Below are 24,358 nucleotides of genomic sequence, written 5' to 3'. Positions count from 1 at the left end.
TGCAAAGTAAGTTCTGGTTGGTAAGGAAAGCTTGGCCTCTTTCAGCTGCCTGCACCCTCCCTCCCTTTCTCTTTACTAAGCTGCAGATGTAACGCATTTATCTTGTACTGTTTTGTTTTGCTTTTGCTTTTTTTTTTTTTTGGCCATGCCGTGAGGCTTGTGGGGTCTTAGTTCCCCTACCAGGGATTGAACCGGGACCTCGGCAGTGAGTGCACAGAGTCCTAACCACTGGACCGCCAGGGAATTTCATCTTGTACTGGTTTCAATCTAGCCTAACTCCCATGCATTACAGGTCTAATAGAATTCTGCACTAATGGGGCTGCCTGAATGCTAAATGCAAATGGTTGGCATGGAAGAGTGTACACACTTATATATTGTGTGTAACTCTTCTGCTCATGCTCCATTGTGCTTTCACTTATAAAACACAAGTTCAAAGGAAAAATTATGAAGAATTGCAAAATGGCGACAGTTGAACATTAAGTCAAATGCAAGGTCCTTCTGAAAGCAGGGCCCTATGCAACTGTACAGGTTACATGCCTATGAAGCCAGCTCTAGTTTAAGAGTTCCAGTTAATCCACAACCTTTTCAACACTTGGTATTGTCAACCTCTTAACTTTAGTCATTTGGTGAATGTGTAGAGATATCTCACTGTGGCACTGATCTGCATTTCTTTGAACATTGAGGGTAAGCATCTTTTTATATGTTTATTAGTCATTTAGTGTGTGTGTGTGTGTGAGTGTGATGCCTGTTTGCCTTTTTTCTGTTGGCTGCCTGTCTCTCTTCTTTTCTTGATTTGTAACAATTGTTTTTATATTCTGGAAAGAAGCATTATGTACATTACATGGGTAGCAAATATCTTCCTCTGTTCTGTGACTTGCTTTTACTCTCTTATAGTGTATTTTGATTACTAGAAGTTCCTCATTTTAATATAGTTTAGTTTGTCAATCTTCTCCTTTGGGGTTAACTGCTAGTTTGTATCTGGTTTCAGAAATCTTTTCTTTCCTCCAAATCATATTTTCCTATATATCATCTTCTCAAAGTTTTACTGTTTTGTCTTTCACATTTATATCCACAATCCATCTGAAATTTACTTTTTGTAAATGGTAGGAGGTAGGAGATCAAACTTTGCTGATGGTGCTTTTAGTCAATAAGACAATGGGTTTGGACTTTCCTGGTGGCACAGTGGTTAAGAATCCGCCTGCCAATTCAGGGGACACGGGTTTGAGCCCTGGTCCAGGAAGAACCCACATGCTGCAGAGCAGCTAAGCTCGTCTGCCACAACTACTGAGCCTGCGCTCTAGAGCCTGTGAGCCACAATTATGGAGCCCACAAGCTACAACTACTGAAGCCTGCGTGCCTAGAACCCATGCTCCGCAACAGGAGAAGCCACCGCAATAAGCCTGTGCACTTTAACGAAAAGTAGCCCCCGCTCACCACAACTAGAGAAAAGCCGGAGCACAGCGACAAAGACCCAACACAGCCAAAAATAAAAATAAAATAAAATAAAATATATAAAATTTTAAAAAAAAGCAAAAGAGTATGACCTTAAAAAAAAAAAAAGATGGTGGGTTCCCAGGACAACTCTGGTTAATTCTATATAATAAATCCTATTATGACTTTATATTAAAATGAGTAATGTGTTTTTGAAATGCCTGTAAAATCATAAAAGGTAAGGTTTTTTTGCTTGTCTTTATGGAAATGAGGTTAGTTCTTTTTTTGTTGTTTTATTTATTTTATTTAATTAATTTATTTTTGGCTGCATTGCTGTGCATGGGCTTTCTTCTAGTTGTGGTGAGTGGGGGCTACTCTTCTCTGAGGTGCGCAGGCTTCTCATTGCAGTGGCTTCTCTTGTGGAGCACGGGCTCTAGGCACACGGGCTTCAGTAGTTGTGGCACGTGGGCTCAGTAGTTGTGGCGCATGGGCTTAGTTGCTCTGCGGCATGTGGGATCTTCCCAGAGCAGGGCTCGAACCTGTGTCCCCGGCATTGGCAGGCGGATTCTTAACCACTGCACCACCAGGGAAGCCCTGAGTTTAGTTCTTTAGACAAAAGCTTCCAATAACATCAAGTTTAAGGATTTGGTTTCAGAATAGACCATTCCACAGCTATTCCGAGTTCTACTTGCTAAGTCTTTTGAGTGCTTTGGTTTAAGTGAGGATGGCAAATGTGGGTGTATCAAAGTAAATGCGTCATAAAAATTCCAAGGGATCCTGGGATGATATTACTCTGTGTATATCTACACCTCATCTCTGTACTGAAATGACAGCAATACCATGAATATTCACTCTGATCCATCGTGTTTGCCACCATCATTTCTTTTATTAGTACAGCAACATCCCTTCTTCCCTGGCTGTGGTCATGACTCTACAATGTATTCTACATTTGGCAGACAGTGATCTGGCCTTTATTCAGCCTCATACTTTGCCATCTGTGCCCTACTCATACTGAGCTTTGCTCTCTGCTCCCCGCCGCTTTGCAGATGTTGGTCCCTTGAGAACCTACCTACATCACTCCACTCTTTCCTGGTTGGCTGCGACTTGTCTTCCAGGATTAAACATTATCTCATTAAGAAAGCCTGGTTTATAGAAAGTGCTCAGTAATTTTAGGGATTGTTATTATTAAAAATAGTGCAAATAAAATCAACTATACTTCAATAAAAATAATGTAATTAAAAGTGTCTCCCTAATGTGATTATGGACAGAGTATATGAATGAGATGGGTATTTGTTGAAAGGAAGGATGAATGGAACTTCGCTTTTATCACTTTTAGCAACTCACCAGGTCAGAAGATTGAAGAAGCTTGTGGGGGAAAATCTGAGAAAACCTTCACTTCAGATGACGCCGAGAATGTAACTCGTTTTCTCTCCCACCTTCATCTGAAGCCATCTCCTTTTTCTCAGCCTAACTGAAGTTTTGAGGCGAGATCATCGATTAGTTGGGGCTTGGCTCGGCCGCAGCCGCTCGGCTAGTTGGGGCTGGACCGCTTCCTCCGGAAGTGGCTTGGAAGCCGTTGTGCTGCTGTTGTCTCTCCTCTGAAAGGTACTTGGGTGTGCCGTTCTGACATGGCGGACCGTGACCCCCGCTACCCCTGCTCCTCCATCGAGGACGACTTCAACTATGGCAGCTGCGTGGCCTCCGCCAGCGTGCACATCCGAATGGGTACGTCGCCGGGCCCGTCTCGGCCGCCCCTAGTCGGTCCCGCCGCGCCGCCGGCCTCTGAGGCGAGCATCCTCACCGGCCGGGCTCGGGGGAGAGCGCGGGTGTCCTGGGGTTCAGAGGGCAGCCTTCCCTTCTTCTGCCAGCCCCGCCGGCTCGGAGGAAGAGCGCTCTCCCTCCGCAGGGGCTCAGCGGGAGAGGAGGTGGTTCCCCAGCTGTGCGCTCAGAAACCTGAACCCATCGTGCCTTAAACCCTGTCTTCGGTGGGGAAGGGGACAGTTGAAAACCTCAGTAGCCTGAATTTGGCATCTTTCAGTTAAGAGAAACCTGGGGTTATTTTTTCGGTTAAAATAAGTTTATTATGTTATCATCGTGACATATACGTGAATGGAGTTATCTGCTTGGATGTTTTTGGTTTAGGGGGTGTGAACTTGTTTCCAGGTTCCAATGTTCTTGTCGTTTTTGCTGGATTGTAAGAACTGTGAGGGCAGGGACCGTATCTATCTCGTTTATTGTTTTCTCTCTGCAGGACCTAAAACTCAACATAGGTGTGAGGATTATTGAGGCATTTGCTGGAAATGGAAGTTTCCTAGGTCAATCAAAATGCTATGCTAGTTATAAGTTATTATGCAATATCCCGCGGGTAGAAATTATTTTGAATTTAAAATGCTCAGCTTCATGTAAGTGGAATTCATTGTCCGCTCTAGTTCAGCCAATTGATCACAGAAACTGCAGCAGATTTTCATCCTATCCGGCAGCTGGAACTTGTTCTGGGAGAGGACTTATGAAGCGCTCATGCGCTAAGAATCTTGATCTGTATTTCTGGAAGTGAATTTTGGATCTATTTTGGCAATAGAACTCAGTTTTTTTAATAAAAATTTTTTAAAATTGTGATACATACTACATTAAAAATTTATCATCTTAACCATTTTTAAGTGTACAGTTCAGTGTGTAGTGTTAAATATATTCACATTGTTATGCAACAAATCACCAGAACTTTTTCATCTTGCAAAACTGAAACTCTGTACCCATCAAACAACTTGCCACTTTCCCCTCTCCCAAGCCCCACCACTCTACTTTTTTGTTTATGAATTTGACCACTCTAGATAACTTCATATAAGTGGAATCATCAGTATTCGTCTTTTTGTGACTAGTGTATTTCAATTAGCATATTTTCAGGGTGTGTTCATTTTATAGCATGCGTCAGAGTTTCCTTTTTAAGGCTGAATAATTTTCCATTGTATTATTTGTATATCAGGAAAATACAATTTTCCATTGTATTACTTCTATTATGGCACCCTCACCAACACTGAGATCATCAAACTTTTTAGTATCTGGCAATCTGGTAGATCAGGGGTTGGCAAACATTTTCTACAAAGGGCCAAATGGTAAATATTTTCAGATTTGTGGGTTCTGAGGACACTGTGTCACAGCTCTGCCATCGTGGTGCAAGAGCAGCCATAGAGGACACACACATGACAGTGTGACTGTGCCCAGTAACGCCTACAAGGTCAGGTGATGTGCTGGGTTTCGCCCTTAGCTGTAGTTTACTGACTCTTGTTGTGTTACTGACTCTGTAGTTTACTGACTCTTGTTATCTTGTTTTAATCTACATTTCTTTAGCTAGGTGAGTGAAGGTGAGCGTTTTTCTTTGTTTATGCAACTTTATTGGGCTCCCTACCAATATTAGGGATATAGCAGTAACCAGATAATATTTCAGTTCTCTAGAGCTGTTATTTGGGTGGAGGAGTAGGGGAGATAGACCCTAAAGAGTCAAGCAAACAAATAGACTACTAACAGTGATAAGTTCTCTGAAGAAAAGGAACAGTGATGGAGTAGACTCCAGGGTCTAGAATAGCAGCAATTTTAGTTCAGGAATGGCCAGGAAAAGAACTTGTAAAGGAGATGGCCGTTGTGTTGTACTGGAAGGAGCTAGCCAGGTGTATTCGTTGTCTATTGCTTTATTAAAAATTACCCCAAATTTTAGACGCTTAAAACAACACATAGTTATTACCTCACACAGTTTCTGAGAGTCAGGAATCTGGGAGAGGTTTAGCTAGGTGGCTGTGGCGCAGGGTGTCTCATGAGAGTCCACTCAAGGTGTGGGCTGGGACTGCAATCAGCTAAGGCTTGACTAGTCTGGAGGGTCCGCTTCCTGGAAACCTCATTCATGCAGATGTTGACAGAGGCCTTAGTTCTTTGCCACATGACATTTCCATAGGCTGCATGAGTGTCCTGGGCATGGTGGCTGGCTTCCTCGAGAGCAAGCAATCCGTGAGAGACCATCGAGGAAGCTACAGTGTCTTTTATGACCTAGTCAGGGCAGTCCCACACACCATCACATCTTCCTTATTGTATTTATTAGAAGCAAGTTCCTAAGTCCAGTCCACATTCAAGGGGAGGGTATTTAGGCTCCACCTTTTGAAGATGTGTCAAAGAACTTACAGGCATATTTATTTCCCTCTGGCTACAAATTATTTTTCTTTCTTCCACATGCAAGCTAAGACCCTCTAAAAGTCTTATCCTATTATAACATCAGCTCAAAGTTCAGAATCTTGTTATCTAAAGGTATGGATGAGGCTCTTTGGCTATGGTTCCTTAAGTATAGCTCGTATGAGTACATTTCCTCTCAGACTCTGTGGAACTAAAGAATTTTTTAATTACCTGTATCCACACACCCAACATCCGAAGGTAAGACAAGCATAATTTGGTGGTATTTTTGCCAATAAAATTCTTCATAAAACTTTGTGGGTCTCCTGTGATTCTTACTGAGGTTCACTCCATTAGATAAAAGCCACACCCAAATGTCTTAGAGTGAGTTTTGGCTGAGATGATGAATGACTTGTTTCCTCAAGCCTCTCAGAAGCCCTGTTGTTTGAATGATTTTTTCTGAGGTACAATGTTGGATATTTGTGAGGTTCGTTTTGTTTTGTTTTCTTTTTGGCCGCACCACGTGGCGTGCGGGATCTTAGTTCCCTGACCAGGGCTGGAACTCATGCCCCCTGCAGTGGAAGCGCAGAGTCTTAACCACTGGACCTCCAGGTAAGTCCCTCTGTGAGGTTCTAACAAAGGATTTTATCATCACATGCTGTGTCATCTCTTGCATTTAGTATGAGCGGCAAGAAGGCAGCAAGTGCATGCTCTGTCTGGAAATCTCCTTACTTTGATCACCACTTCATTAGGCACATCTTCTACTTTCCATGTTCCCACAGGTGCCAGTGTTGCTAAATTTTTTGCCAGTACGTAACAAGGATTCTGTTTCCTCCAGTTTCCATAAGATTTTCCTCTCTTTACGTCCTTACCCACAGCCTCTGTAAAGGCGTCATCCTTCTATAGTTTCTTCAAGGCTCTTTGAGCTTTTACCTCAAAGACCTACCCACTTCTACCCACTACCTGGTTCCAAAGCCTCTTCCATATTTTAGGTTTTTGGTACAGCAGCATTCCACTTCCAGGTACCAAAATCTGTATTAGTCTTTATTGCTGTGTAACAAATTACCACAAAATTTAGTGGCTTGAATAAATGTTTATTATCAGTTTCTAAGAGCCAGGTAGCTGAGAGATTCTAGCTCAGGATTTGTCATAGGTGTAGTCAGGATGCTGGCTGAGGCTGCAGTCATCTGAAGTCCTGACTGGTGGTGAAGGATACACTTGCAGGAAGGCACACTCACATCACTATTAGCAGAAGGCTTCAGTTTCTCACTTGCTGTTGGCAGGAGACCTCACTTTCTCATGGATCTTTCCAGAGGGCTGCTTGAGGTTTCTCACAGCATTGGCAGCTGGCTTCTCCTACAGTGTTCATTCTCAGTGGGGACAGCCTCCAGGAGGGTGAAAATTGGTTCCTGAGGTGGAGAGCAAAAAATCTCAGGTATTTCAATGGTTTGTAGCCTTCCAAAGAGTTGTGATACATAAACATATGTACAGTATATTTGTGGCATTAAAATTTTTTTTTTAATTTGGCCATGCCACGTGGCTTTGGGGATCCTAGTTCCCTGACCAGGGATTGAACCTGGGCCCTCAGCAGTGAAAGTGTGGAGTCCTCACCACTGGACCACCAGGGAAGTCCCTGTGGCATTAAAATTTTATTGGAGGGCTATTAGGATAAAAACGTTCAGAAGGCTTCTTAGATAGGCAATTAAAAAAAAAGGTTGATAAACACTGCTCTAGAGCAAGTGATCTAAGAAAGAGCAAGTAGGTAGCCATATTGCCTTAAAAATTTTTTTGTTGAGGTATAGTTGACAGGTGTTGCCTTTTATGACTTAGAAATAATACACACTGCCACTTCTGCCTTATTCTTTTTGTTAGAAGTGAGTCACTTGAAGGGAGTGTCAAAAGTTAAACCATCATTTCATGTAAAGAATGATAAGGGCATTTCAGGCAGAGGAAACAGCAAGGGCAAAGGCCCAGAAACAGGAAGGATTTGGCATGTTTGGGGAGCAGAAAGGTGGCTAGTGAGGGTAATGCATGGTGAGGAAAAGGAAGAGTAGTATATGAGATGAGTTTAGAGAGGTTCCATATCATGTAGGGCCTGTAGGCCCCATAAAATCTTCAAAGTTTTATTCTAAGTTTAAGGGAAGCCATTAAAAGTAGTTAAGCAGGGAGTCACGTGATATGGATTACTTTACAAAAAGATTGCTGACAGCTGTGGAGAATGGGTTGGGACTACAGGTGGGACCAGTGAAAGCACAGAGACCAATTAGAAGGCTGCTTTAATAGTCCAGGACTGACTGGAGAGGCTGACTGGAGAGGCTGCAGGAGACCAGACGTGGTCAACTTTGCAGGTGGAAGCTATGGTAGTTGTTGATGGATTGGGAAAAGGGAGGGGAATGAGAGATGACTCCTACATTTTTGGCTTGGGGGATGTTGGTGCTGGTTACAGATTGGGTAGAAATGAAGAGTTCCTGGTTTAGCCTGTTAAGTTTGAGTAGAAAGGGGAGAAGTAGAAGGGGAGAAATTAGGACTCAAAAAAAAAAAAAAAAAAGAAATTGAAAGATTGTTGTTTGGCTTGTTTTCTTTTCATACCAGATCTTTTATTTTTCCCTGTGAGCTGCGTATGTATATCTTTTGCCACTTTTTATGTTAGTTATTCAAAATGGGTATCAGGTGTTACTTTTTGTGAGATTTAAGTTCTCATTTTTAAAGAGTATAGAAAAGCTGTGATTTAGAGTATCTGCATAAGGATTATTTTTATGATGAATTTATTGGCTTAGCATAGGTTTCCTTTTTTTTTTTTGATTTATTTTTGGCTGCGTTGGGTCTTCGTTGCTGCGTGTGGGCTTTCTCTAGTTGCGGCGAGTGGGGGCTACTCTTCGTTGCGGCGCGCGGGCTTCTCGTTGCGGTGACTTCTCTTGTTGCGGAGCACGGGCTCTAGGTGCACGGGATTCAGTAGTTGTGGCTCGCGGGCCCTAGAGCGCAGGCTCAGTAGTTGTGGCTCCCGGGCCCTAGAGCGTGAGCTCAGTAGTTGTGGCACACGGGCTTAGTTGCTCCGCGGCATGTGGGATCTTCCCGGACCAGGGCTTGAACCCGTGTCCCCTGCATTGGCAGGCGGATTCTTAACCACTGTGCCACCAGCGAAGCCCCCTGCATAGGTTTCTTTAAAATGTTTTTCTATTACAAAAGTAATAAATATTTATTGGTGATATATTAAAAAAACACAGATTAGCAAAGAACTGAACATGGAAATCACCCTCAGTCATACTGCCCAGAGAAAACCATTATTAACACCTTCACTTGTATTCTTCCAGTCTTTTATCACATATGCACTTGTGCACACGCACATATACAAATAAACATTAAACACACTGTTTTGACTGTAGAACAGGTCCATAAAATGTTAAGGATTAACATTGACTTTCACTGCTTAACTGAGAATATATATTATGTGCAATGGGTTTGAGTTACGTAAGGTACATTGTAGGGTATCAGAAGTAAAGAATATGATCTTTTTACAGTCCAGAAAATCCCTTGGGGGAATAATGGTTTGACCTTTGGTTTAGAGTTAAATTTGCGGAAACATAGCCCAAATAACATTGTCTATGGCAGATTCTTTGCTTTTGTGAAAAAGGCAGAAACGACTTCCCAAAGCTTGCAGACATCAGGGCCTTTTTAAGAAAGTAAGTTGTAGATCGGTTGTGGAGATGAACACTATTTATCTCCTTATCTCCTTTTTGTTCAAGATTACCTCTGCCTAGGCCAAAGTAGGACTGATTCTCACTGTGATTGTGAGCCACTGGTTACAATATACGTTCATTAAAACCTGTTTAAGACAGGAAAAACTCACTATGTTTTGGAAAGGGTGCCAGAAGGAAACACTGATTAAGATTTAATTGCGGGGTCTTTAAGAATTAAATCTTTAGTATTTATGAAAATTCCCTTATTCTTATGAAATATTTATTTTATTATTCGATATTTGGCAGACATGCCGTCAAAGCACTTCATCATTCCTTGAGGAACCAGGTCTTTGGTAGGAATTTTTTTCAAAGAGAACATTTATCATATTTGCCTTGTCATGAGAGTCAAGAGACACTATCACATCTTTTGTTGGGTAAAAGTCATTCAATAGTGTTTTTCTTGCCTAAGAACAATGTTCTATAGAAGTTATGTGGCTCCATTATTGTTTCGGAATAAGACCTTTTCCCTGACTGGCAAGATTCACTTTTCATTAATTCAATATAAGTTTATTTAAAAGCATATAAAATTTAATGAGTATTTATTCTGTGCCAACTCCTTGGCTGGGTGCTAGGAGTATAAAAATTAATATTATTATCCTATTATTAGGGAGCTTTTTAGTCTTTACAGTCTAATAGTGAAAGACAATTAGACTTTTCACTATAAAATAAAGTGACTAGAAGTATATTTAGGGTCCCTTGGGAACATGAGGAGGAACATTTAATTCAGACTGGGGAACTGAGAAAGGCTGAATTTTTTTTTTTTTAACATTTATTTATTTATTTGTTTGGCTGTATCGGGTCTTAGTTGCGGCCTGCGGGATCTTTTAGTTGCGGCATGCAGGCTCTTAAATGTGGCATGCCAGATCTAGTTCCCTGACCAGGGATCGAACACAGGCCCCCTGCAGTGGGAGTGCCGAGTCTTAACCAATGGACCACTAGGGAAGTCCCGAGAAAGGGTGAATCTTGAAAGATGATTAGCAGTTTGTTAAGGAGAGGTGAGAACTGTTGTTAATGTTTTATTTCTGAAGCTGGTGGTGAGTTGGATGTTCACTGTATCATTTATGTCATCTGTAGCTCAGAAGACGTTAATAAGTATTTTTAGATCATTAGGCCTTGGAGTTGATGTTTGGAGTTGATATATGGATGTCGGTAATATTTTGAAAGTAAGAATTTCTTATATAGAAACTAGAGGTAAAGGTACTAGAAGTGAGAAATAAAAATAGGTGAGTGAAAGTAAGTTTAAATATTGTTTGCCTTTTATGGAGAAATTCATTTTGGGGAAGCATTTGTATTGCTTGGAAAATAAGATTTCTTTTTTAATTTTATATCTAACCATATGCTTTCTATTCCTGCTTTTCAGTTTCAACATAGCTTTGTTCTTTAAAATGTTCTGTTTTTAATCTTTTGCTTTGTTGTATGTTTTACAAATATGCATTTAATGTTTTCTTTTTATTTTGATGAAAACATTTGTATTCTGGCCCATTAACTTAATTTTTTTTAAGCTCATGCTTCCTGGAGGATAGTTATCACTTAAAATTTTTGAATTTTGGGGGAGGCGGTTTTTTGTTTTTAGTTTTAGTTACAGATTGCATTATTTGGATTAAGATTTAAAAAAGAATTCATATAACAAGTTAATGTTTCTAAGAAGAAATTTGATCTTGCTGTTCTCTGATAAATGCTTAAGAAAATAGTCATGTGTAACTTTTTTCTCTTTCAGGCTTTCTAAGAAAAGTCTACAGCATCCTTTCTCTGCAAGTTCTCTTAACTACAGTGACATCCACGTTTTTTTTATACTTTGATTCTATACGGACATTTGTTCATGAAAGGTAAGGTAATGACATGGTTCTGAATCATTTTCAGCCGTTGCATATCACTGAAAGGGCATAATATGAGCAAAGTTAGTTTTTTTTTTTTCTATTAACTTTTAAGGTTAGAACGTAAAAAAGGTTCATTATTAGCTCTTGTAAATAAGTTTTGATAAGGAAAATGTTCTACAATATGGTATTTACCTGTAAACCTTTTAGCTTAATTTCATAGGGTTAAGTCCTCATTTCCTGGAATAGTGTTAAGAATTTTTAACTGTGTATACAGTTTTTCTAAGTCTTAGTTTTTTGTGTGTTTATTAGACTTATGCCCTGTCCCCAAAGCCCAAGACAGTGCTTGAAAAGTAAAGGTACTTAAAAAACGTTTAACTTACCTTAGTGTTGGTTCACAATTAGGAAAATTTCACTGAAAAGTTTTCACAGGAGTTCCGTATGATTCATCCCTAATTTGTTTAAGATCTGACCTCCAAAATAATTATTTCCACGGCTAAAAGTAATATACGTTCTTTATATTAAAGGAAAGGAAAAGTAGAGAATGAATATTTTCTTAGAAGTAGATAATTTCTATTTTCCCTTTACGAAAGGGGAATCTTGAACTATTAGTTTGCTATTTGGAGTAAAGTTCTTTAATTTAAATTACAGCTATATAGTAAATACCCTTAAAAAAGTAGTTAGGTATAAAATTGGTTTATTATTTAATAGTTTTTATGTATTATATTTTAGTTTAAAAAAGCAGTATGCTAATTGCAAAAATTATTCAAGTATGTTAGAAGTTCATGAAGTAAAAAGGCTAAGTCTTCCCCATTCATTGTGGGGAAGATTCTTCTTTTTTTTTAAATTAATTTATTTTTATTTATTTATTTTTGGCTGCATTGGGTCTTTGTTGCTGCTCACGGACTTTCTCTAGTTGCGACGCATGGGGGCTACTCTTTGTTGCAGTGTGTGGGCTTCTCATTGCAGTGGCTTCTCTTGCGGAGCATGCGGGATTCAGTAATTGTGGCACGTGGGCTCAGTAGTTGTGGCTCACAGGCTCTAGAGCGCAGGCTCAGTAGTTGTGGTACATGGGCTTATTGCTCTGAGGCATGTGGGATCTTTCCGGACCAGGGCTCAAACCTGTGTCCCCTGCATTGAAAGGCAGATTCTTAACCACTGTGCCACCAGGGAAGTCCCTGTGGGGAAGATTCTTTGTCTTCCTGCTCCTCCCCATCTCACAGTCCTCAAATTTTCCCCATGGAAAAATAATTTCTTTTGACAGTTTGGTGTAGATCCTTTCAGATTTTTTTTTCCTGTACTTTCACAAATACATAGACAAATTTTATTAAATTGGATAAAACTATAGTATTTTTAAACTTGAGAATGATTTAATTTTTTGTCTTTCAGTCCTGCCTTAATTTTGGTGTGTGCCCTTGGATCTTTGGGTTTGATTTTAGCCTTGACTTTAAACAGACATAAGCATCCCCTTAACCTGTACCTGCTTTTTGGATTTGTGAGTACTTTGACAATATCTGTTCCTTTAACATTTATTCCTGAGTTTTAAATTTATTTATTTACTTGAATGCATATACATGTGTTATAGTAACAGAACAAAATTAATGAGTTTTTTTAAAAAATTCAAGGCTTTACCTTTATGATAATCTTCTATCAGATAAAATCTAACTAGAGTAAGCATATAAAACAAAGATATGTAATTAAGGGGAAAGAGAAGCTAGAGGATGAAGCTCAATATCCCTAACTCTTATTTAGGATATGAGTTTAGCTACTTCTGACATGGCTTAAACAATGACAGAATAACAATGGCTTAAACAAGATGGTTTACTTCTCTTTCATATAAAAATCTGAGTGACTGTTTAGGGAAGTTCTCAGGGGCCCATTCATCTGCTGTGGTTCAGACATTTCTAAAGTGTTGCATGGTATAAGATAGCTCACCACCATATCTACGTTCTATCCATTTATTTCAAAAAATGAAAAGAGAAAGGAGAGAGCAAGCCTTTTTGCTTTTTGAAGTTGTATGCCTCTCTGCTCACATTCTGTTGACTAGAATATAGTCTTGTGACCAGATCTAGCTGCAAGGGAGGCTAAAAAATGTAATGATTAATCTGAACAGTTGTGTGTTGAGGCAAAAATTCTGTTACTAAGGAAGAAAGAAAAAAAGAATATTCAGAGACAGTTTAAGACTCTGCCACACCAAAGTACTACTTAAATATTTTATTCTTCCTGTGTTTATTTGTGTGAGGTAGTGAGGTTTTTATAAATGTGCATGTGATTTGCAGTTTCATTTTTATTTACATTATAGTGAGTGAGAAAAATAGAATTTTCCATATTACTTTTAGAATCTTCCTGTTACAGATATGAAAAATCTAGTTGAGTTCAAGGAGTAATGGGATCACAGTTAGAATCTAAATATTCTCACAGGAGTTCCCTGGCGATCCAGTCGTTAGGATGTGGCGCTTTCACTGCTGTGGCCTGGGTTCAGTCCCTGGTCAGGGAACTAAGATCCTGCAAGTTGTGCTGCACAGCCAAAAAAAAAAGGAATTCTGAATATTCTCACTTAATACATTGAGGTCTCATTTTCATTATGGTGGGCTTATTATCTGTCCCATATACTTCACAAGGCTGCTCTGAAGCTAAAATGAGATCATGCATATGGAATCACATTGAACTCCTGGAAATTAGAACATGTACATAACATAGTATAAATTTTACATGCATCTATGTAATTTCAATTTCTTTTTCTTAGACACTGTTGGAAGCTCTGACTGTGGCCTTCGTTGGTAAGCCATAATTATGCTTCCATATGTTACAGTAACTTTTTTATGTTGGTAAATGTTTTGGATAAAAACGTGTTTGGGGCTAAAGCTTACCATCATGGAATGTCATATTAAAAAATATGGCATAGGATGAAGAATTCCTAAAATATAAGCAAAAATTAAATGTTTATGTAGTTAACTGAGTTTAGAGGAAGTGGAAAAGAATTAGGAAGACAATAGGAATAAGAACAGTAATCATTTTGTTTATCCATTTGTGAAAATAAGACAACCATAGCTAATCTTTTCCCTTATTTAAAGGGAGCTTAGAAGAATTGATAACATGTTTGGAGCCATGTACTTTCATCACATAAGCTCAGTATCTCAAATTGTCTGCATTGAACTGTACTTTATTATTATATCCTCATATTTCATCAAATGGCACTACAAGAAACAGTGTTCATTTCTGTTTTGTATTTTGTGTTAAATATATATTTAAAAGGAAGTATCTGTTATAGTTACTTGATGTACTCTATGTAATGCCTCAAGTAAAAAGTTTTGTGATTTATTAACAATAAAAATTCTGATTAACTCAGAATGATTAATCTGGCATACTAAAAAGATCAGAATTGACTGTTACTCTCAATAACAGTAAATTGTTGATCCTTATTGTTAATATATTTATCTCTTCCTATTTTGTCATTACTATTCTTAACTTTTTTATGCCAGTTTTATTGAATCTATTTTTTGGTAATTCATCTCTTCCTTTTATAAAAGAATCAGAATATAAATAAATAATAATAACAACTAAAAAAATAGGGTTGAAATTTCTCAGCATAGAAAGGAAGTATTATTAATATTTACTTATTATTAGTGTTATTATCTATTAATGTTACTATTAATGTTATTATCAAGTCCATCTCTGTCTTTTGTAAGGGATGTAGGAGAGAGATTTATTTCAGGGTTATTGGAATCCACCTAATCTTACACTGAAATTTCTAATGAGAAGCAAAAGTGATTTCATGGTTTACCTTTTCTTTGTTCATCCTCCTAACCCTGTAATGGCATAAGTAGAGAAAGTCCAATTAGTTAGCATTTAGGAATAGAAAGAACTGAATAATTAATCCCCTCAAATTAAAAATTACTTAAATGGTTTTGGGTTCAAAGTACGTAATTTCCTTTAAAGAGGTTATAATTTAGTATTCTGTTAAAATGTTAAGCAGTTGTATTACAGTAGCCATAGTCAATCCAGATGGTCATTCTAAAACTTCAGAAGGGAATTCGTTATATATTCAGTAAACCCCCAATAATGTACTCCAAGATAATGCAGATTTGGATATAAAGCAATTAGTGGTTGGTTTCTGTTCCCTATGGTGTTGGTAAACGGCAGACAGCCCCAATATTTTTCTTGCCTAGGAATTCCCAGCCAGCCACAGGACCCAGAACCATCCCTACTGATATATATATATTTTTTTTAACTTTTTATTTTATATTGGAGTATAGTTGATTAACAATGTTGTGTTAGTTTCAGGTGTACAACAAAGTGATTCAATTATACATATACATGTATCTATTCTTTTTCAAATTCTTTTCCCCATTAGGTTGTTATAGAATATCCTATTGATATTTAAGCCAGAGTTGACAGTCACCACTGTCAACTATGGTGATAAACTGCAGTGGGGACAGAAATGGGTGAGAATCATTTCACCATATCCCCCAAACTCCTAAACCAACTAGCTGTGTAATATCTCTCTAGTCATTTCTTTAACTTCATAATAACATGACCCCTTATGTTGTATATTTTGGAGCCTGTTTATTGCACTATGGGTGTGGTTTTACTGTACCAGTATTGAAGACTGAATAAGGAATCTTTCCATAATTGTTTTTATTAGCAATTAGTACAGGACAAAATAAGGCATTTCTGTTATATGACAGAAAAAAAACTTTTTTTTTACATCCTCCCATACACTAATATTTCTTTTTTTAAAAAAATTGAAGTATAGTTGATTTATAATATTTTATTAGTTTCAAGTGTACAAAGAAACCAATACTTTTTTTTTTTAACATCTTTATTGGGGTATAATTGCTTTACAATGGTGTGTTAGTTTCTGCTTTATAACAGAGTGAATCAGCTATACATATACATATATCCCCATATCTCCTCCCTCTTGCGTCTCCCTCCCACCTTCCCTATTCCACCCCTCTGGGTGGTCACAAAGCACGAGCTGATCTCCCTGTGCTATGTGGCTGCTTCCCACTAGAAAAAAACTTTTATATTGAGTATGTTTGTATGTATTTTAAATCAGTGTTTTGTAATTTTACAGTTACTTTCTATGATGTGTATATTGTTCTGCAAGCTTTTATACTGACTACTGCAGTATTTCTTGGCTTGACTGTATGTACTCTACAATCTAAGAGAGATTTCAGCAAATTTGGAGCAGGGTAAGTTATATATATCATGGTTATGATAGATAAGTATATTTAGTATTACCTAGTTTTGAGAGAAGTTCTATACTGTTAGCTTTGGATACTTTAAAAATGGAGGGTAATGAGAGGTCATCCCTTTGAGTACTAGGGCCAGGCCCTACTCTCCCAGAGCATGCTAGGAGATGGAAAGTGGCTTTGAGTCTTTTGCTTCCCCCGTATTGAAAGGGAAGTGAATGCGAAAAAATTTAAGCCTTCTAGAGAGGCTAGGCTTGCATGCTTTATAAATGGTATGAAATTTACCTAAATTATTTAGATCTTTGTCTTAGCATAACTGTTACCAAATGTTACCTCTACATCTTTGTGGCAAAAGCAAGGTAATTGTGATCCAGGAGTCTGCATGAACTTTAAAATCTTTTTGATCCATCTAAATTAACCTGTATCATTCTTCAAACTAATTAATATAGGGAATGATCCTTTTTATACTAGGATAATGGTACTGTATTGCCCTCACCTTGGTAAGAATGCATAGACTCTTTCCTAAGTTCACAATGGCCTTCTGTTGGCACATAATCACTCAAACATTTTCTGTTCTTTTTCCGGTTACAACACTAAAAATTTACAAGTGGTCTGGTTTTACAAAACTTTCTTTCCTCCCCCTTTTTTTCTGGTAATCCAGATTACCAGAAGTCTCTTGGGGGTAAAATATAGTTGGTCAGCCAACACTGACAATTGTGCAGGATGCTTATAGTTGTATTAGAATGGAGTTTGATTTAGGGAGAGGCAACATGTTTTTTTTTCTTTCCTGTCTTATATGTATGTTGGGGGGGGTGTTTTTTATATATTTGTATGTTATATATGATTTATGATGTATATGTGGTTTCTCTCTGCTTCTTCCCATCCCAATCTCCATATGTACCCCTTCCTCCCATCCACTCTACTATAGACTCTAGAACTCCTTATATATCTTCCTTATATTTTAGCCTCTTCAGAATAAATTCTTTCTTCTTCCTTATCTCAGCTGAAACTCGATTCCTCCCTGAGAACACTGTTCTCTAGCTGCTCATTCCCCCACACCCTATGTTGTTTGGGATGGGGGGTTAGTATTGAAAACTGCTTCAGTCCCCTAATGCTCCTTTCATTGTTCCTCAGCATGCTGGACATTCATTGCTTTAAGGTTTATGCTGTCTGGCTATATGCTTCATACTCTTGCTCATTACTGTTACTCATTCCCTTTTTGGTCAAGCCTCCCTCATGCTTTAAAGACGTTAGCATCAAACTGCATTTTAGGCCCATCCATCACCTTAGCTTCTTGATATCTCTGGACCTCTATCTACTTCGGCAGCTTTCATCTTCCTGCCGTGTCCACATCATAGACGTCACATCATAGTGATTGTCATCACTAGGGGTTGTTTCATTGCTGAAATCTTAAATATCAGTGTCTCATTTTCTTTCTTCACCTTCTGTCCTCTATTTCTTTCATTTCTTTACTCCCACAACACCTGTCTCCTGTGCTGTTATAAACCACTCTTCATCTCAGACCTAAGAGTCACATGTCTTCTACTTAACATCCATGAAATTCTGCCAGACTAACTTACTAGCTTACAAGTAGGTAAAATTTCAGTTGCTTTACAGTTCTTAATACCACCTTCCCCATACTCCTTGGTGCAGAAGCTTTGGAGTTTCCCTAGGGTTTAAGTATGAAAAAGCAGGTCCTGAGTCCTTTTCAATCCTGAAGGATCTATATGGTGAGGTGGCAAGATACATCAGTCTAACTTAGGTATACCAGATGTATCCAAGAAATTCTGTGGCCATTCCAGCAAGAAAACTGAGAGCTGGAATCTCACCATGCCCTTGATTCACCAAAGTGGATTATAATACTATGTATGTTTAATTTCTGATTTAATTCTGTTGTTAAAGAACATATTTTATATGATTTCAGTCTTTTGGCATTTATTGAGATTCATTTTATGATATCTTGGTAAATGTTCTTTGTGTACTAGAGGAGAATGTATATTTTGCTGTTGTTAGATGAGTGTTTAATAAATGTCAATTAGGTCAAGTTGCTTGATAGCATTATTCAAGTCTTCTGCAGGCTTACTAATTTTCTGCCTGCTTATTCTATCAGTTAATGCGAAAGTGGTGTTGAAATCTCCAACTACAAGTATGGCTTGGTTTGTTTCTCCTATTAATTCTGTACGTTTTGCTTCATGTTATTTGAAGCTCTGTTTTTATATGCATAAATATTCAGGATTGTATGTCCTCTTGATGATCCCCTTATCATCATGAAGGGGTTATCTCTGGTAATATTCTTGCCCTAAAATCTACTTTGTTAAGATAGCCACCCCAGCTTTCTATTGATTGTGTTAGCATGGTATATCTTTTTCCATCCTTTTATATTTAGCTTATTTGTGTCTTTAGAGTTAAAATCGTTTTCTCGTAGGCAGCATATGGTTGGATCTTACTTTTTGTCCAATCTGATCATCTCTGCTATTAATTGGCTTGTTTAGACCATTTATATTTAATGTGATTTTTGATATGGTTGGACTTAAGCCTACTCTGTTGCCACTTGTTTTCTTTCTGTTTGTCCTATCCTTTGTTACTTTGTTTCTTTTCTCCTCTTTTTCTTTTGGATTATTTAATTCCATTTATCTCCTTTATTAGTTATTAGCTGTAGTTCTTTTAAATAGAGGTTGCTTTAGGTTTTACAGTATACATCTTTAAATTATCGTAGTCTGCCTTCAAGAATATACCATTTCATGTGCAGTATACTTAGGTTGCTTCTCTTCTGCCTTTGTGCTGTTGTTGCCATAACTTTGTTCCACATATGTTATAAACCTCATGATACATTATTATTATTTTTGCTCTTTTATTTTTAACTCTTTAAGAGATTTAAAATATAGACAAAGCCTTTTATATTCACCCACATATTTACTGTTTCTGTTGTTCTCCATTTCTTTGTGTAGATCCAAATTTCCGTCTAATATTTTTCTGTCTGAGGGATTTCCTTTTAACATTTCTTATAGTGCTGGTCTGTTAGTGTCAGCTTTTGTGTGTCTGCAAAAAAATCTTCATTTTACTTTTGTTTTTGAGAGTAATTTTTGCTGGTGCAGAATTCTAGGTTTGGGCTTTTTCTTACTTTCAGTACTCTAAAGATGTCACTCCACTGTATTCTGGCTTGTGTAGTTCTGACAAGAAGTCTGCTTTTTTATCTGTGCCTCTACATAATATGTCTTTTATCCCCTAGCTACCTTTAACATTTTCTTCGTAATTTTCAGTAATATGATTAACATTTTCAGTAATCTGATTATGATATTCCTTGGTGTGTTTTTCTCACATTTCTTCTGCTTCTTGGATCTGTCAGTGTTAAGTTTTAATCAAATTTGGAACATTTTTGGCCATTATTTCTTCAAACATTTTTAAGTTCCCCTTCTTTCTCCTCTCTGTTGAGACTCCAACTACATATTTGCTAATCTTCTTGATGTTGTCCCACAGTTCACTGGCACTCTGTTCATTTTTTTTTTTCTAGTCTTTTTTTCTCTGATTCATTCTGGTTAGTGTCTGTTGCTGTTTTCAAGTTCAATAATCTTCTTCAATGTCTAAACTGTTGTTAATCCCAATCACTCTAATGGATATGCATGTTCACAGAATAATTTGTTATTGTTATTTGGTTAAAAAATGCAATTTTGTTTCATTTGTTCATTTATAGATTTTCTAGAAGTTTTATAGCTCTAGAAGAATTAAAATACTTCTAATGATTTTTAGCTTATGTCGATATTTATGTTCCAATTGAAAACTTTAAAAATGATACTCTTAACTAGTTTTGTACACCATAAAAACAAATGTTGAATAGATAGCTGTTCTTTCCATTTCTGGGTGTTCTATAGTATTCATTGCACAGTAAAGAATTCTTACATTTCAATTATCAGGCAAATATCAGGACAGATTTATTTCTTCAGAAAATGTTGAGTGGGTTTACAAAGTTTTTTGGTTAGGAACAATATTCTAAATTATTAATATTTTGTTTTTATAGACTATTTGCTACTTTGTGGATTTTGTGCTTGTCAGGAATCTTGAAGGTAAGTTGTTTTAGGATGGTAACTTGAAATATAAATAATCTCAAAAAGCTATAAGAAGCATCTTATGGTCAGACACTTGGTTATAATTATCTGAGAACATTTGTATGTAGAATGAATTTAAAATGATATTTTAAAAAATCAAGGTCTTATGCCAATATTATTGATGGAAAGGAAGATGAATGAACAAATGAGTTAAATTACATAGAAAGAGGCCCTCACTTGTAATTGCTAACCTTCAAGTGGCACATGTAATTCTGAATAAGAAATATATTTTAAATTATTTATATTTGGAATGCTACCGCTCAAAGTCAGGTGGGTAATTTAATAAAAGGAGGATATCCATTGGTTCATCCATTCACCCTTTCATACAACAGTAGTGGACCTGCCTTGCCTTTTTCTACTTTTAACATTTGTATTCAAAGTTGTACAGAATTATTAAATACATAGGTAGAATATATAACTTAAGAGCAAGTAACTTAAGTATTCTTAATGCTGTTTTTAAATATAAAATTATTATTTTAATCTCTTGCCTATAGGTATTTTTTTACAGTGAGACAGTGGAGTTGGTCTTGGCTGCTGTAGGAGCCCTTCTTTTCTGTGGATTCATCATCTATGACACACACTCCTTGATGCATAGGCTGTCACCTGAAGAGTATGTATTAGCTGCCATCAGCCTCTACTTGGATATCATCAATCTATTCTTGCACCTGTTGCGGGTTTTGGAAGCAGTTAATAAAAAGTGATTGAAAGCAGTGTATAGAAACTGATTCATTAAGTAATAAAGTTTGAGATATAACTAACTATTAAATACTTTTAAAATTTTATTTGTATGCCATGTACTATATTATAAAGTATAAATCTCCTTTTACTAGGAGATTTTAATCTTATTTAGAAAGGAAAAAGTATAAAAGATAAATTCCAGAGAATTATTCAGTATTAAAATTATATTAAAATGTTAATGACATTTCATTATTAAATGATATATTAAAAATTAAAATTCTGCTTGACAGATATTTTGATATAAAATATTATTAGTTTTTTAAAGTATAGGTTTCATTGAAAACTTATAGCAGTATACCAGTGACCAATGAAACTTCGGCGAATTCCTGACTGCATTAGTTTGCTAGGGTGTCATAACAAAGTACCAAAGCACCAAAGAGTGCGTGGCTTAAACAGAAATTTATTTTATTACAGTTTTGGAGGTTAGAAGTCTGAGGTCAAGGTTGTCAGCAGGGTTGGTTTCTTCTGAGGCCTCTCTCTTGGCAGGTAGATGGTCATCTCCATCTTCACGTGGACTTCTCTCTGTACTTGTCTGTGTCCAAATTTCCTCTTCTTATAAGGACACCAGTCATATTGGATTAGGGCCCATCCTAATGACCTCATTTTACTTTAATTACCTCTTTATAAAGATTCTATCTCCAAATACAGTCACATTCTGAGGTACTAGGAGTTAGGACTTTGCAGTGCTCCTAATGTTTGTGTCCCCCCAAATAATTTGTTGAAACCTGATGCCCACTTGTGATGGTATGAGGAGGTAGGGCTTTTGGGGTGTGCTTATTAGGTCATGAGGATGGAGTTTTCATGAATGGGATTAGTGCTCTTATAAAAGAGACCCCACAGAGATCCCTTACTCTTTCTGCCACATGAGGTGACGGCGAAAAGACACAGTCTATGAACCAGGAAGAGGGCCTTTAAACTAGACACCGAATATGCCTGCTAAACTTCCCAGCCTCTAGAACTGTGAGAAATAAATTTCTGTTGTTTATAAACCACCCAGTCTCTAGTGTTTTGTTTTGGCTGCCCGAATAGACTGAGACAGACTTCATCATATGAATTTTCAGGGGATGCAACTCAGCACATAACACTAAGCATTAAACTATTAAACTGAAATAAATTAGTAGTATATAGCTTTAGCCTTTGGTGAGTTTCAGATGTAAATTTGACTCCATCACTATCAATTAATTTTTGAATACCCAGTTGCATAATGCTATACTCAAGTTTAACATAGCATCATAGGTAAGAGAATTTAAATTGGAATCCTTACTAGGCAACTTACTGGTGATGTGACCTTTGGCAAGTTACTTACTCTTCCTTACTTACGTCTTTTACCTTATCTTTATAATGGGAATAATAACACCTACTTTATTGGCTGTTATAAGGATTAAATGAGATGGATATATCATATAAACTAAGTGCTTATTAATGTCAGCTGCTGTTATTAATTAATGTTATTGTTGGTCCAAAGGGAGAATGTACTGAATTGTGACTAGAGACCATAAATAAGCAAATGGAGATTTGACATTTAAAAAATATAAAACAATACCATTTTTCATCCAGTAAATTATTCTTTGGTTTGCGAAATGTAGTTTCTTTAATAAAAATCGTATAGACATGTAATTAATTTTTTTTAATGACAGGTAAACTTTTAAAAATTTATCTTTCTGATATGACAAATGTTGTAATTTCTAAGAGTGTAAAGAGATCACAAGACCAAGAAGTTTGACAACCACTGGTGTATTTATTATGTTTTGTAAATCGACCATAGTTATTCATACATTCTTCTGTTAATGAATTTTATATGGTTCCTCCTTTTTTACTGTCACAATCAGTACTGCCATGTGTACATCCCTGTGTGTATCCCAGTGTGCATAGATATGAGAGTTTGCATAGGTAGGGAATATACCTAGGAGCAGAATTGCTGAATACAAGGGCATATGCAACCTCAATTTTTTACAGCAAGTAAAGGTGAAAATACCTAGACTCCACAAATAATAAAAAAGGGGAATTAGCAGGGCTTGGACAGAGTGACAGGTAACTGTAAAATGTACCAAGTGCAGCCAGGGAGGTAGGAGGAAAACAGGGAAGAGCAGTATCTGAGAACTGTTTTTATTGAATATAATTTGGGGAAAGAAGTGCAGTGGGCCCTGTCTGCCTGCCTTCATTTCTTTTCTGCAGACCTCACACCTGGCTTTTATCCACTTGATCCACTTCTGGGGATTAGTGGTGTCAGCAGCCAGTTGTGGGCCTTTTTGGAGCAGCAGCTGGGAAGTTCTTGTTGTTTGTTCATCTTTAAAGCTTTGTTTTGAAGTCCCTGTCACCTAGTGCCTGGGCAGCTTGGAGTCACCATCTGAATCCCGTTCATCTTCCTAGTCCTTACTAAGGGATTATTCAAATCAGGAATTCCATGGGCGAGGCCTGACTGTAGAGGCCCCATTAGCTGGTGCCAGTAGTGTAGCGTGGCTTTGAGATGGGAAACCGTTCTGCTTCCTATCAGGTATTCAGTGTGACCCACTGTGCCTCCTGTCCCACAGGCTCCTCCTAGCTCTGTGATGGAGCTGAAGCAATGTCCAGTTTGACCCTTAAGCTTTATCCTACCATCAGGGGTTAAAGTTTCTTGAAGACAGTAGTTTAATTCCCATCATCTTTGTATACCCAGCATAGTGCCTATCACAGAATGCATACTCAAGTGTGTGAATGAGGGAATGAATTAAGGATATTTAAATATAGCAAGGCCATTTAACTATTCTGTTAGAACTGCTTTTATATAAACTGGTGAGGAACATGTTCAAAAAGGTTTTTTTCTCAATAATGCAATCTAGGATTCAGCCTTTTAAAATTATGAATTTGGCATATATTTATGCCATATATATTTATATTTGGCATAAATATATGCCGAATTTGGCATATATTTATGCCAGAATTATGGCATATATTTAACACTATGACATTTTCATAATAGATAAACTTTTTTCTCTTTTTCGGTGCCAAGTATCTATTCAAAAGTCTTGGCCTGGTATGTTAAGCAAGATGCAGTCAATTTGGACTATCTGAAAGTGAGCTTTCTCTGATTTAAAATGCAATGTAAACATGTATTTTTGGGAAAAGTGGCCAGATCTAACATATAGTTCACTTTAAAATAGAAATTCACTTGCTGTATAGGAACTTCTTAATCTCTAAAGAAAGCAGGT

At 37.3% G+C, this 24,358-nt stretch overlaps 1 protein-coding gene across 2 annotated transcripts; it reads left to right on the top strand.

Moving 5' to 3' along the window:
* The first annotated feature begins 2,846 nt into the window (after positions 1–2,846).
* On the top strand, positions 2,847–22,901 carry TMBIM4 (transmembrane BAX inhibitor motif containing 4). Of its 2 annotated transcripts, XM_089919994.1 has the most exons (8): positions 2,982–3,156; positions 6,126–6,195; positions 11,038–11,146; positions 12,524–12,629; positions 13,881–13,914; positions 16,212–16,329; positions 20,345–20,390; positions 20,927–22,901. In XM_089919994.1, exons 1-8 carry the CDS (start codon positions 3,115–3,117, stop codon positions 21,131–21,133), a joined length of 732 nt encoding a protein of 243 aa, XP_089776120.1. In that variant the 5' UTR covers positions 2,982–3,114; the 3' UTR covers positions 21,134–22,901. The 2 variants fall into 2 exon arrangements, with proteins under 2 accessions (XP_030618887.1, XP_089776120.1); XM_030763027.2 differs by lacking the exon at positions 6,126–6,195 and having other exon boundaries at positions 2,847–3,156.
* The last annotated feature ends 1,457 nt before the right edge of the window (positions 22,902–24,358 follow it).

Source organism: Delphinapterus leucas, chromosome 11, assembly GCF_059928025.1.
Source record: "Delphinapterus leucas isolate spDelLeu-1000000601 "Yukka" chromosome 11, BTC_Dleu_Yukka2, whole genome shotgun sequence".
Taxonomy (NCBI): domain Eukaryota; kingdom Metazoa; phylum Chordata; class Mammalia; order Artiodactyla; family Monodontidae; genus Delphinapterus; species Delphinapterus leucas.
Note: the sequence above shows the minus strand (reverse complement) of the source record. Positions and strands in the feature narration are given on the sequence as shown.

Coding starts and splice junctions, on each gene's coding strand:
- TMBIM4 (XM_089919994.1), top strand. CDS start 3,115: ATGGCAGCTGCGTGGCCTCCGCCAGCGTGCACATCCGAATGG. Junction 11,147..12,523: donor CGGACATTTGTTCATGAAAG/GTAAGGTAATGA, acceptor TTTGTCTTTCAG/TCCTGCCTTAATTTTGGTGT. Junction 16,330..20,344: donor TTCAGCAAATTTGGAGCAGG/GTAAGTTATATA, acceptor TTGTTTTTATAG/ACTATTTGCTACTTTGTGGA.